The sequence below is a fragment of the Haliaeetus albicilla genome (genome assembly GCF_947461875.1).
Source record: "Haliaeetus albicilla chromosome Z unlocalized genomic scaffold, bHalAlb1.1 SUPER_Z_unloc_1, whole genome shotgun sequence".
NCBI classification, from domain to species: Eukaryota; Metazoa; Chordata; class Aves; order Accipitriformes; family Accipitridae; genus Haliaeetus; species Haliaeetus albicilla.
The window spans coordinates 185,221-198,950 of NW_027212410.1; the positions used below are offsets into that span (position 1 = coordinate 185,221).

Sequence of the window (13,730 nt, forward strand, 5' to 3'; positions counted from 1 at the left end):
CCCTACCCTTCACCTCCCTTTGTCCAATGTTTGGCCCAAATGTCCTCAGAAAAAGCTTCAGGACAACTCTGATGTCTTCAAGTTGATCTGTCTGAAGCTTCAGAGAGTGTTAATAGAAAAGAACCATTTTTAGGCTCTGGAAGCTACCTTCTGCTTTTGTGAAACAAGGTTTTGGGTTTGTTTGGCAACAGTAACAATTCTAAACCTTTCTTTAACAGAACCATGATGAAACCTGGAGGAATTATTTTTCTGACATAAGTTTCTTCCCAAATGCTGTTTACACCCACTGCTACGACTCGTCTGGAATGAAACTCTTTGTGGCAGGAGGCCCTCTTCCATCAGGACTTCATGGGAATTACGCTGGTCTCTGGAGCTAATGATAACTCTTTATGAATGCTGATCTTTACACAGATTTCCACTTTTCTTTTCCTTTTTTTAACAACAAAATTGTGTGATGCCATTGATTTCTGATTTAAATGCAAGTTATTTTTTGGCAGAGTTTCTGTTGGTCTCCAACAGTTTTGTACATCTTTTTGAACCAGTTTTTTGCTTTAACCTCCTTGATCCTTTATATGATGGGTTTTTTAATGCCCTGTTTATTGTATTTACTCCAGATGACTCTTCCCCACATTTAGGCTATCTTGGCCATGTGCCCCCTCCCCTACTTTGCTGTGAGGTAGGATTCCTTCCTTAAAGAGTGGTTGCTCCCAGGCTTTCTGTGAAAGTCTAGGGGCTTTGTGTCAGTTACATTACCTGGAGTGAGGACTACTTGTAATTAAAAAATATTAAAAATATTTATAAGAGATAAGCTACTACTTTATCTGCAGAGCCTGGCCCTGGCCTGGGTTGATCTTATTTTTTAAAAGTACAAGTCTAATGACACTGTTTATACATAGAGGAATATGGTAATTTTAAGCTGTACTCATCGGAGCCCAGGGACAGATTCCCCAGGGGTATTGCCCATCAGGCCCAAACTGCAGAACTGCAGGAGTTTTCAAAAGTGCATTTGTGTTTGAATTGTAGTTTTCAGCAGTGCCAGGAGCAAAAATTGTTCTCTGTTCCTTTTCTGCCTGTCCCAGGTATCAGCTTGCACAACTGGAGTTTGTGTAGACTGTTCTGCAGCATGGCTATTGCAGGGGGACATTACATGGAGGGCCTGCAGAGGTGCTTAGAGGAAATGGGAGCTAGGGATGCGAGTGTTCTTGTCATTCAATATGATGAGCCAAGGTTTCTGAGTGTGCTGCTGCTGTAGCTCATGAGTTCTTCTTAAACTGCCTAAATCCCAGGACCATTTTTGTCCCAGGTTGTGGAAACTTTTCCCATTTTAGCTGTTCTTGTTGTGCATCTCCTCTAATAAGTCAATGTAATAAATAAAGTGGTTTTTTTCCAAGGCTAAAGAGTGCATCTCGGACTTAACTATCACAAGCTAGAAACTTTCCATGTAGCAGGGTAACTTGCTGTTAGCTCATGTTGCAGTAGCACCTGCTGTCATCCTGCTTGCTGTAGCAGAAGCTCAGTCTTTCCCCAAATCCCCTGCTGCTTTTTGCATTCAGACTCCATCAAGCTTCATGTGGGACTGGGTGGGGATAATAGGTCCAATGACCTTCAGGTCCAGCTGTGAAACGTGTACATTCCATGGTGATGGTCTTACCTAATACTCAGCTAAAATGCAGGACTCCAGGGTGCTCCTCCTAGCCTTTTGGCAGGCACCAAACTCTCAGCTTGTTACTGATGATGCCTCTGTCCTGCTGGGGTGAATGCCTTTCCCCTGCCTCTGTCACTGGTGGAGCAGAGTGTGTCTGTACCTCACTGCTTTGGTGCCAAATGGGCAGCTGGTTGAAGCCAAGAAGAAAGACAAAGCTGGGACATGCTCTGTTCTCCCGTCTGCTGGAGATCACAGCCACCACTGCAGAGTAGCTCTAGTCCCTTACGTAGTTCCTGCCAGACTGCATAGAGCTAGTCTGCATGTGTTCTTGTGGTCCCTCTCGTCTTTGTACTCGGTATCTTCATCAGTAATGCCAAGCAGTGAGCCTCAGGCTTAATTTCCAGTTGGTAGTGGAGGCTTGGATGGAAATCCTGCAAGGAATGCAGTTCCCTTCCATCCTGGTGGAAATCATGGCCAGAGAAGAGCTCTCCCAGATGTGCACCTGTCCCAGAAGTATAATTTACTCACACTGAGCACTGCCATGGGTGCTTCACAAACAGATCTTCTTGCGGCATTTCATAATTCTACTTCCCTTGTGGGTTGGTTGCTTAAACTGAATGAGTTCACGGCGCTGTGTGCGGCTGTTCAGGCTTTTCTCTGAAAAGGGACAAATTATATACCATGGGGTAGCAAAGGAGCTCTCCAATTTTATGTAGAGTTGATCATTGTTTTTTAAAGATGTCATAATGGTGCCTGCATTGTTCTGTGATGGCAACATACTGCTTTGGTTATTTTAGAGGTTTTGAGAGGTGGAAGTATGCAGAGAAAAACAAGTGTTGGCGAAGTATGGCTGGTTGTGTATTTCTAGGATTATTCCTTCAGCTACTGTGTAAGATCACTCTGTCACAGGGAATGTGTTCTGCTTAGCTTTTTTTATTTGGGCTTGGTCTGAGGTACTGCTTTTTTTTTTTTTTTTTTTTCCCTCAAAAGAGACGAGGCACTTGAGTGTCCTCCAGTTCTGCTGAAACAACATTTACTAATTAGGCACTTAGTGTCACCAGTGCCAATCGAAAACTCCTGGTCTAGAATTTCCAATTCTAGCCCTGATGGTGATCTGTTAATTGAAGCATATCCCAGGTCTGGGTGAGGGAGCAAAAAGGGTATTTGTGTGGACTGAGCTTCAGCCTCCAAACACAGAGGCTATTTTTTCTGCAGTCAGTGTAGTCTCTAGGTTACTGAAGACACCCCTGGAAAGTGTCCTGACTCTGCTGACTCTGATCTCCCTGAGTACCTCAATGTGTGGTCCTAAAGCCTGGTAGTGTGAGTGCCCTTCTTTTTTATTTCTGCATAGGAAACTTTGGAAAATTCTAAGAAGAATCTGCACAAGGATGTAAAATTCCTCAAGTCTCATGTGCTTCTGTGTATTCTGCTTTCAGGGTGCTTTCTTGCAAAGATGACTTCTCATGGGGAGGGGTCCATCCTTGTTGCTGTATGAAAATCCCCCCCAAAAACTGGAAACAAACTAGACAGTGCTGCAAGCCTGTAAACAAATTGGGCCAGAGAGAACTCAATTTCTAGCCTGTTTTATTGGGTTTAAATGCTTGTAGTGACACAGATGTTAAGTTTCAGAATATTTTGTGGTTGGTTGTCTGTCACTTTTGGTCCAGTTAGTGTTAGAAATTGAGGCAAAGGTGATGATATGCCAACTGTCCAAAGATAAGTGATAGGAGGAACAGGGAAAAGCCAGGTTTCCTTACTTGATTTGATTTTGTTTCCCTGTTGGGTTAGATATTGGAATTGAAATCCAGGATCATGGAGAGAAAGGCAGGGATTTCCCATCAAAGGGCAGAAATGGCTGTACGACAGGGAATCTCCAGGCTCTGCGTGGAGGTGATTTGGGGGCATCCTGTTATTGAAATGTCAGATAGACCCCTGCGATGGATGGAGTTGAGTCTTGTGACTGCACTTCAGTAGCTTCTTGAACAGCTCACTGTGCTCTGCTGAGACCCAGTGGCATGCCCATTTTCAGACCGTCTTCTCTTTTCCAATGTTTCTTTAATGATTTCCCTCCCTTGCTCCTTCCTCCCCTCCGGAATGGTGTGTTTGGGGTTGCCTCCTCCACCCCAAATCATCCCAGTCTTTACTGTAGCAATATTGTACTTGCAGAGGTGACCTCTGTCAAGCAGAAATGGGCTTGCTGGCATTTTGTCAAGCCATGCTTTATTTTAAACTGGGTATACCTTTGAGGCTGGCTTAGACTGTGGAACTGGGCAGTTGCCCTCATACATGTTTCACTGATGGGATTACACAGCAACAGTCTATTCCTGGTGGGGGGAACAGACTCTGCTTTATCTAGTGTTAGGCACTTGAAGGAGAGGAAAGAACTTTAATTAAACAGACCTTCAGACTTTTCTTCCTGCTGTTGACTTTTCAGTCATGTGGGATCTTTTGTGCTGCTGCTGAGTGTAGGAAGCACTTAATTTTACTGCTTAGCTCTTTTCAGTAGACTAGCATGTTAATTTGGGTATCTTTGGGTATTACATTTTCAGTATTCATAATCACATGTAATCAAACTAGTGACTTAACTATGGCTTCAGTAATACCCAGCTTGTAAGTACTGGGTAGCAACTCCTCAGTAACAGTTGAGTGTTAATGTGACGGATGTTACTAAGGAAGCAGAAGCTACTTTGCAGTGTTGGCTTGAGCATAGCAGTGAGGGCGGTGCTCACCCTCTTCACCAAACACCTTATTCCTGGTAATTCCTCCAGCTTTCTCCCTTGTACAGTCAAGTCATCCAGGGAGAATTGCTAGTGCTCTCCTCGGGTGCTTTCTGGGATTGCGGTAAAGAAGTGAGTCCACTTGTTTGATTCCCTCATCAGTGCTGCTGGTGTTAGTCCAAGGTAAGTAAATTACCAAAGAATAGTTAGTAGGTGTTTGTTCCTAGTCTCAGTTGTTAATTCTCCACATAGATCCATTTTTAAGATTCACTGCGAGAGTGCCCAGTGATCTTACTGGACTTAAGTCTGTCCACTAATGTTACATTGACATTGTGGGTGACTCTTGTGACTCCCTTCATGAGAGGGACTCCTGAACTTCATTATGGGGATATATTTGCTGCCTCTGTTTCAAGTCTTTGGCAGCTTTTTGTATCTTAAGGATTAAGAAAGATACTTATGTATCAGTTTATCTTCTCCAGAATTTCATCCTTTTCCTTCACTTGAGTACTTCCTTTGTACATAGCTTGCAGCTACAGAGTTAACAGAGTAAAGTTATGATCCAGCTATGTCGAGTGGTGGTTTGGTGTCTTAATTTCTGCCCCTCAGTTGAGAGGTACTTACTGATCTTGTGAATTTATGTCCCTCACCTGGTGCAGCTGTGAAATAAAGCAGGCTTGCCTAGACCCTTCATGGAGGTCACCTGTTTTGTTTGTTTGCAAGAAACCAAGAACAGATAGGCTGTCAGTTGCTGCATCTTGGCAAAGCAGCAGCATCTTTCAGCAGCTAGGTGGGAGCTCTGAGATCTGCTTGTGGTGGTCTGATGCCCTCATTTTCCATAAACCCACTTTTCCAAGGTTCTTAATTTGCTTCTGTCGCAATTGCTGCTATGACTAAATTGCTGAACTGGGGTACAGCTTGTTCCTAGGATCACTGCTGCAGAGCTGTGTGTGATGCAGGTGGAGCTGATCCTCTGGCCAGCCTGTACCGAGTCCTGGACTCCCATGCTAGCCAGGCACACGCCTCCTAGCTTAAAGACAAGTGAAAATCCCTGTGTGCACCACTGGCCACCCCACAGCTACAGCCCGTGGTGTGACCTCAACTTAAAATGCATTTCTGAGTGTTGCAGTGCCTTCAGTAACTTACCTGAAAGTCTCTGAAGCACAGGCACCAGGAATTTGTACATGTTGCAGAGGAAGGAGAGTGGAAAGAATATAGCCACATCTTGTCTGAAGGGATCTCCTGCATATGCTCTCCCTTGCCTCTGCAAGCAGGCACTTTGGTGTGTGGTGAAGATGGGCAAGGGGGCACAAGAGAAAAGGTGAAAGCCCAACAGTGTTTGGTATTGCTTTCAGGACTCCTGAGGAATTTAAAAACATAGAGGGGATACTTGTTCATTGCTCAGGAGGTACTTGTGAAAGGGCTTAATCAGAAATGTTTTCAGAGGGATCAAGTAGATATCCCTGTCATTCTTGTTTCTCCATGTTAATTTTCAAGGATTTAAAATAGGGAGTATCTTTTTGCTTGTGATGCTGGGTTTCTTTATCAAAACCACATGATACTTGGCAAATTGAAAGAATGCTCTTGACAGAAAGGAATCTTCCCAACTAAAAATTGAGTGCCATTTTCTAGTATCCTGCTGGGAGCAGTATGATCTAAGAAAGCACACACAGATCCAAAACAGGGTGCCAGGGTTGACAGAGTTGGGAAAATGTGGCCTACCTGACCATTTCTGTACCCAGAAAAACACCAAGTAAAACACTTGATTGCATACCAGTTGTGGTCATTAGACTGAAGCTGAGAGGGTGTGTGAAAACCGTTGCAATATAGTGCAATGTTTCTATAGTCCTAGATGTTGATTGTTTGACCTCAGAACAAAAATCTAGGAGTCAATACATTCTTTTCTTAGGAACTGCTTTTCTAGATTCCCTTGTTAAAAGGGAAAATTCAGGTGCTGAATCTTAAAATCTCATTAAACTTGTACTTTATATTTGCCCATTCAACTGGTCTCCTTTCCTTTTCAAGGCCTCCCACAGTCTCAGGGTATATAAATCACTATGACTCATCCAAATAATACCGACACGGACCAACCAGAGGTTAATGTGCCTTCCTCTTCTGGTACCTTGATCTTCGAAAAGTTATCTCACAAACTCATAACTGTCTTAGGGCTGGGTACGTGCATTGTCTTTTTCTAAGATGTACGTTTTGAAGTTGCAAGAGGTTTGTACTGTTACTTGTGACTTGTTCCATATGTTTTAGGATGTGGTGTAGACACAAATCAATGCACTGGTTTGTTTTGGGATCAGTCTTACCTGTTACGTCTATCAGTGTTTGCCTGTATGTTAATGTGTACACAAATGCTGGATCTTCCCCATTGCCTATGATGTACTTGTATATGATGCACAAACTACACAAGGTGTTTTAAAACATGCAGTTATCACAACTTGTTTTCTGAGACTAGGATGTCCTACAGTGAACTGTTTTTAATTTTTTTTTTCCAAATATATTTAATAAGTTCTCAAGCCTTGGGGGGGGGGGGCGGAAATAATTGGCACTTGCTGGCTTTTTTTCTGAATCCAGGGTCTGATGCTTGATAACAACTCTTGCAATTCCACCCATTTAGCTGAGCCTTTCTCAGCTTGCTGTTTCTGTCGTGAGCTGTGTCAGAAACAGCACTGGATCCTGAACTATCTCAGAAGCTGTCAAGTGAAGTAGTAACAGCTCTCTTTAAATGTTACAGTGCACATTTTTAACTAAGGTAAAACTGTTCAAAATTATTGATGCAGCTTGCAAATGGAACAGTGGGAAATCACAGATAGTATGCAAAACCAGCCTGTCCGCACATGGGGCTCAGTGTTCAGAATTACCTTGCAAATTGTTTCTCCTCTGAAAAGTGATTTTTTTAATTTTTTTTTTTTAATACAAAGACATTACATGTTTGGCTTTTTCTGAATTGGCAAAGGAAACCTTTGTTCTTAAACTCAAACTGACATCTGGAATTTGGGCTGAGTTTCTGTCCCTAATGCAGATGGCAGAGGATGGTGTGATTGATACAAGATGTCCCTTCCCAGCTGTAAGGTTAATTTGATCATAAGAGCATGGAAACAGGTACACTTCTTCACTCACTGTGGCCTTCAGTGGGCATGCATATCCGTAATTAACTGAAGTACAGTACTGCCTTCTGTTGATCCATGAGGCTATCTTTGTTTTTAGAATCAGCATGATTAGTCATCAGTGTATTGACATTAATATGCGGTCAAGGAGTTCTAATGTACGTGTATTTCCTGTGCTAGCTGTATCTGTTCTCTCTGTACCCCAGTACAGAATTAATCTGGAGTTCTCTTTTTAGTTCTTGCTAACTTCAGAGTTTCTCCAAATTCACTAAGGTCCTCTTCTGTCACAGTCACTTTTCGGAGTAGAACAGATGGGTTTAACTTTGTTTTGTAACCTTCAGCACCTTCTTCTTCTCCCATTCTTCCTAGTTCGCCTTTAACAATCCGTTCAAAGCTGGTTGCCTAGTCTGAAAAATATTGAGTCATAATAAGAAGAAAACCTGTAGCCTACTGCAGAAAGATCACTCTGTGTTTTTACCATAAACTTCAATGGCTGGCTGGCTGCCTCAGAAGTGGTGACTCCGATCCTGTGCGGCCTACAGAAGGTGACATTCTCTTGCATCTGTATTGTTCAGTGGATGTCAGCAGATCAGGAAGTGGAGCTGCCCTGCATCTGCACCCATTGTGTTTATTAAGCTGATCAGTGGTGGTTTAGTCAACCAGAGCACTGGCATCTTTGGCTGCTACTCAATGTCATAACTAAAGTTTTCATTAAGGGCAAAGCCAGGAGGGTGCATCACTGACTTTCTGCTGACTTGATCCCATTTAAAGGCTTTCGCCACAGATTTTTTTTGTCTCTTGCATATTTGGTGGATTATGAAAAAACTGTGCTATAGTAGGGCTAGTGGCTAAACTCTAACCCTGCGCTCAAAAGGCAAAAGTTACTATAATGAGCTTTGGCCAGCAGTAATGCCCAGGGGCTGGCTACGCTCGGCGATGAGCTGGTAATGGAGCGTTTGAGCAATGGAAACCTTGAGGGTTTGCTCCATCATGCTGTATGCTTATGCAACTGCAGATTAGTTGCTCCAGAGCTTGTGAAACTGCTGGTCATCCCTCTTCAGATGAGATGTGAAGACGGCGTGGGGAAGAACCAGTTTCCTCAGTGGTCACTCACTCTCACCCTCATCACTCAGGGTTACCAATGCACTTGTCTCTCCGTTTTCTTGATTGACTGTGACTAGCATGCTTTACAGCTGCCACCAGCCACCTCCATGTGCTTCCTGCTGTGATGGAGTGAAAAGGACCTTGTCTGCAGTTCCTTCCAGCTGGTTTGTTGTTGATGTACAGGGGTGTTAACAGGCCAGCTAGGATTTACAGCTTCAGTTAGCTGCTCTGTGCTTTGCTCTCAGTGCAGGTGTGATAGTGGGGCCATTGTGACTAGGTCTGGATAAGTAACTTCTAACGGGCTCTGTCACTCTTGCTCAAAATGCTGTGTCTCCATTCTCAGCCTCTCCTCCTGACCTCGCTCCTATCTTGCCACCCTCTACCCCTTGGGACTCGAGCAAGTTCCCTGCCCTCTGACAGCTTACTAGTTCAGGTACCAGTTCTGCAAAGCCCGGGGGCACCTCTTAAAGCCCTATGACAGTTTGAGACTTCTACACTTGCTTAGGCAGCAGCTTGCGGAGTTGTGGCCTTGCTCACAGTCTTCCTATTCATTTGACTCAGCCCTGGTTATCTCCCTGGACTGGTATTCCCCTTTCAGTCTGAAAGGCTTTGTTCCAACCTCATTCCTGCTCCATGAAGGAGTTGATTCCTGTACTGCTGGCTGTTTCAGTTTGGTGGCTTTTATTTTTCTTGTTGTTTCTTCTGGGGTTCACTGTGTATGTACAAAATTGTACTGACTTTCTCAGCTTTCGTGAATGTGGTACAGGGGCCCACCCTGAGAGGCATTGGAATTACCTGTCTACTTCCAAGGTGCACAGAAACAAGGATGTCTTACACAAACAAGTTTTAGGGAGGAAAAGCAGCTGCATACACACAAGTGGAAAGGTATCTCTGGATGGAATAGGTGAGGGAGCAGTTTAAGAATTTTAAATAGAACAGTAACTGAGGTTTTGGTTTCTTTTTAAAAATTGCTTTAACAGTAGGTTTGTCTGTGTTCTAGTCCACAGAAAGTTGCAATGTAAACTGGGATTTTCTGTTCATCAATGCAAAATGTGCCTCTCAACTATAATGCAAAAGTCAGTCTCTGTCTCTCTGTTTGTAGTGGAAGAAGTTTAACCGAAGACTGATCTAATGTGTTTCTTGCTCTTTCATGTAATCATCCACACAACAGTCCTTTGCTGGTCTTTCCCAAGCACCGTATAGCACTATCCCTATTTAAAAGCAAAACAGGGATTGCATTGAGTGGTGGAACCTGCTGAACTTCCTTGGTTTGAGAGAGACACGGGAGAGAAGAGTCCAGGTTCCATGTGTTTTAAATACAACTTTAAACCAATGCAGCTACTCTCTCAGATCAGCACCACTTCCTACCTTTCCCTCCATTTAGGTGGGAATTTAAAAGTAAACCCAGCAATATGTGATCCAGGTGACATGCTTGCAGGTGGAATATGGGGTTTTTGAAATTTGAGGATTAAGATTTCTCTTGTGGAAGAACTCGGTGCAAGAGCTTGGTTCTTGGATTACAACTCTTCTGCCAGCTTGCTAAATGCAATCAAGTACTCTGGACTCTTCTGAAGACTGTGGTAGAAGAGCTGTGAAGGTGTAGGCTGGAACTGATCATTTTAGGTCATCTGTGTGTTGCTTGACTACATGGACAATGTAACAGTGATTTTTACAGATTGCTTTCCATGTGTCAGTCACAAATAACTCTTAATTTGCCGTTTGGAGAAAAACTGTGAATAGATAGATTTCCAGATGAAATTAAGAGCCTAATTTTCCATCTTGCATTAACCGGGTTACTGTGTTCACATGCCAGAAAGATGTTGCTCTTTGAAAAAGCATGTTAGTGTATGTGGCAATGACCCATGCACTTTTTAAATACCTAGATCTGTACATTCTCACCTGAGTATTGTTAACCATGCTGTAATCTGACAAATGGATCTTTTATTACTGCCCTGTTATATAGATAATTGTAATTAATTGCAGTTTGTTTTTACCACTACTTGAAGTTGTGATTGGAAAATTGGTGAACAAAAAGTATTTGTGCATCTTATTATGGGTATCTCTAAATAAAATGTATTTGTATAGTGTGTTGGCTTGGCTGATGGTTTCCTTTATTTGCTGATCATCCCACTGCACGTGAATCCAGGGCAGTTTGAGAGCAAGTGGGCTTGGGTTTGTCCCTGTAACAATCCAGCCTCTGTGTTAACATGAGTGATTCAAAGGAAATAAAGTGAACTGTTGTTCTTCCTTCACCAGTGAGTGGATTGATACCCAAAGGGCAGGTTCTCAGCTTACTCATGTTTTTTACCACTTGAGCTTCAGTCCTGTTCTCTATACAGCTGCAGTAACACTCCTTGCTTCTTCCACAGGAAATTTATCTAATGGCAGAGTTGGGACTGTTACTCTTAAAAGCATCTCTTTCCTGTTCTCCTCTTCTGGTACCTCATTTGTTCTATAAGACTAAGGGTTCCAGGAAGACTTTATGTACCAAAACTGCACCTGTAGCACTGGATCTTCCACCATATTTCCATTGCACAGGAGAGTGAGGCCTCTGTCCAGCTGTCTTATTGGGCTGCCTCTTCTTCCCTGCCTAGAATGAGGAAGGTTATTTTTTGGAGGAGTGTCCTGAGGAGATTTAAGCTTTATCTCGGAGGTTAAGATCGTGTGCTTAAAAGCTGTTCCTGCATCCTCGTCTTCTTCACACTTGTCCTCACCCTGAGGTGCTAGTTTCTATGGTCATGGACAAACTGCAGCTTTGTATGCAAGCTATGGGGGACCATGTCCCCAGCTGCACCATCTCTGCTCCCTGTAGCAGGCATTACTGATGCCTTGAAATAAAGGTTGGAGTTGAAAGACTCCATTGTATTTTTGTAGTGCTTAATTTATGCTTCCTTGAGCGACTTTGAAACTTTTGGTATGTAAGAAAACCTTGAGCATTGTTAACAGTATGCACAAATAGATAAGAAGGCTTAAGTTCTGCTGAGCTTTGTGATTAAAACCTACCAGGACCAGCTAGCTAGGAAGAAGAGATGAACCACCTGAGATGACCTGCACTGTGCATGCCTTAAGAGAGAGTTCAATTAGCAGACACCAAGAATATGACCACCAGAGGGTTTCGAAGAAGACCCCGAAAGACCACCAACCCATTTAATAGCACACACCCAAAAGGGTGGACACGATGTAAATAATTTCTGGCAAATAACATGAATACGTACAACAGTTCTGGGAAATGTAGTGAATATGTATATATTAAACAATATAAGCTTTGTTTGCTGTAGGTAATAGTATGCACGCTAGGAGGAACTATCCCCCATGCATCCAGCGCTGCAATAAAGAATGTCTGCTTTCTAAAACTCCAAAATTGAGTCTTAGAGAGTTTCTTCAACCAGCTTTTTCGGTAACACTACTGTGCTTGTGGATGCCAAAAGGGGAAAAGGAAAGTCTAAAAAACATGTGAATACTATACTGTCATCCTACTGAGCTTTACACCAAACTGTTTGAGAGCTGAGAGATGCAAAAAAAAATATCCCTGGCCCTGGAGACATGCAGGAGATGATGTGTTAGATGTGTGGTGGGATGGGGCTAGAAGGCATCGGTAGCAATACAACCTGTGACTCCTGGCTTCTCTCCTGTCATGGCCATGGATTTGGATGAGCTTGTGCCAACCCCTCAGTGTGGCAGCTGGAGCTGAACCGCTTGTGAGCTATGCTCTATTCCTAGATGGTCACACTTGCTGCTACTCCTCCTTAACTGAGAACGGGTCCCCTGCCAGGCTTATGCTTTTGTTTCTACCCCTAAGCCTCATAAGAGGGTAAGGGGACAGTTACTTTAAGCTGTAGAAAGGGCTCTGGCATGGAAGGTTACTAACTCCCCAGCTGCATCGGACGCTCCATTGAGTACAGCATCCAGATGATGTGGGGCTCGTCAGCTGATGTGCAGGACCAAAAAGGATGTCAGGAAGTACCAAGATGGTCAGTACTCATCAAGTTCCTCCTAGATGTGTGTCCAGCTTAAATCTCAGCAGTAGAGCCCAAATCCTCCCCTAGCAGCTAATTCTAGTGTTCACCTACTTTGTCCCATCATCTGTCCTGCAGGTCCCCTTGCTTTCCCACTCCCTGTGCAGATGAAGCAGTTTGTTCCCTTCTGTGGGGCAGCTCATCTCTTCTTGTTGGAAGGGATTTTTTAACTGTTTCATGGCCATGGTCTTCACTCCTTATACTGAACAGTCCAGGTTCCCTCAGTTCTTTCTCACTGGCTGTGCTTGGCATGTGCTTGTGTGGCCATCGTCATTCCTGGCTGTGGAACCAAGATGAGATCCATTGCACTCCTTGGCCTGGAGCCTGCAGAAGGTCTATGTTGCTGTCAACTGTTCTTTTACTGTACACTACAAACACGGTGGCAGTGCACATTATCCCTTTCAACACTCAATCTGCTGCCTGACTCCTGACTCCCGGCCCAGCTGCTGCAGGTTTGCTTGGCTGTCATCACTTCCCTTCTTGGGTGCATTTTGCTTCTGATCTTTGTGACTTGGGCTCTCAGCTCTTGCCAGCTGCTGGCACCGCTGTTGCAGAACAAGGAATCCAAACCAAGACAGCACTGTGGGAATAGTTTCACAGTGGTTCTGCTAGTTCTTCCTAGTCATAGCTGTACTCATCCTGTCTGCTTCTGAATGGAGGATCAGTATAGTCTCTTCCAGTGCAAGGTGTTTTCAAGGCCCAGTAAATGGATTAATAAATTAAGAGATGCCAGGAACGTAGTGCTTGAACTGTTCTTTTGGCAAAGGCCATTTTTTCAGAGATTGGAAGAGAGCAAGTTCACAGAGTATTAGAAAACAAGAACCTCTGTGCTTTGTCTCCCAACTTCCTCAGTCCCCCCCCAAGTCTCCTCATCTGGAAGAACAAATGCCAGAATGCCTTCAGCCCCCTGCAAGGCTCAAGGGACCTCATGGACACTAATGCATTTGGGAGCTACTGATCAGCTGCTCCAAAGTACTGTCCTGCACGGAGAGTCTTACCTTTCCCTCTTCATTAAGGTGTACCATGAGCTGGTAGAGGCAAGAGAGGAGCTGTAGGCCTTAAGTGCAGAGCTGCGGTCAAAAGGTCAGCTAGACGGTTGCTTGGACTGTTTGTGCCAAAGACACAAACAGAGCGAGGG

At 43.8% G+C, this 13,730-nt stretch overlaps 1 protein-coding gene across 1 annotated transcript in view; it reads left to right on the plus strand.

Annotated features, from left to right (window-relative positions):
• Positions 1–10,663, plus strand: part of DCAF12 (DDB1 and CUL4 associated factor 12) — a 35,794-nt gene extending 25,131 nt beyond the window's left edge. The window contains exon 9 of the mRNA XM_069777769.1: positions 219–10,663. Within this exon, the coding sequence (XP_069633870.1) occupies positions 219–377 (159 nt within the window). The 3' untranslated portion in view covers positions 378–10,663. The remainder of the gene's footprint in view (positions 1–218) is intronic.
• The last annotated feature ends 3,067 nt before the right edge of the window (positions 10,664–13,730 follow it).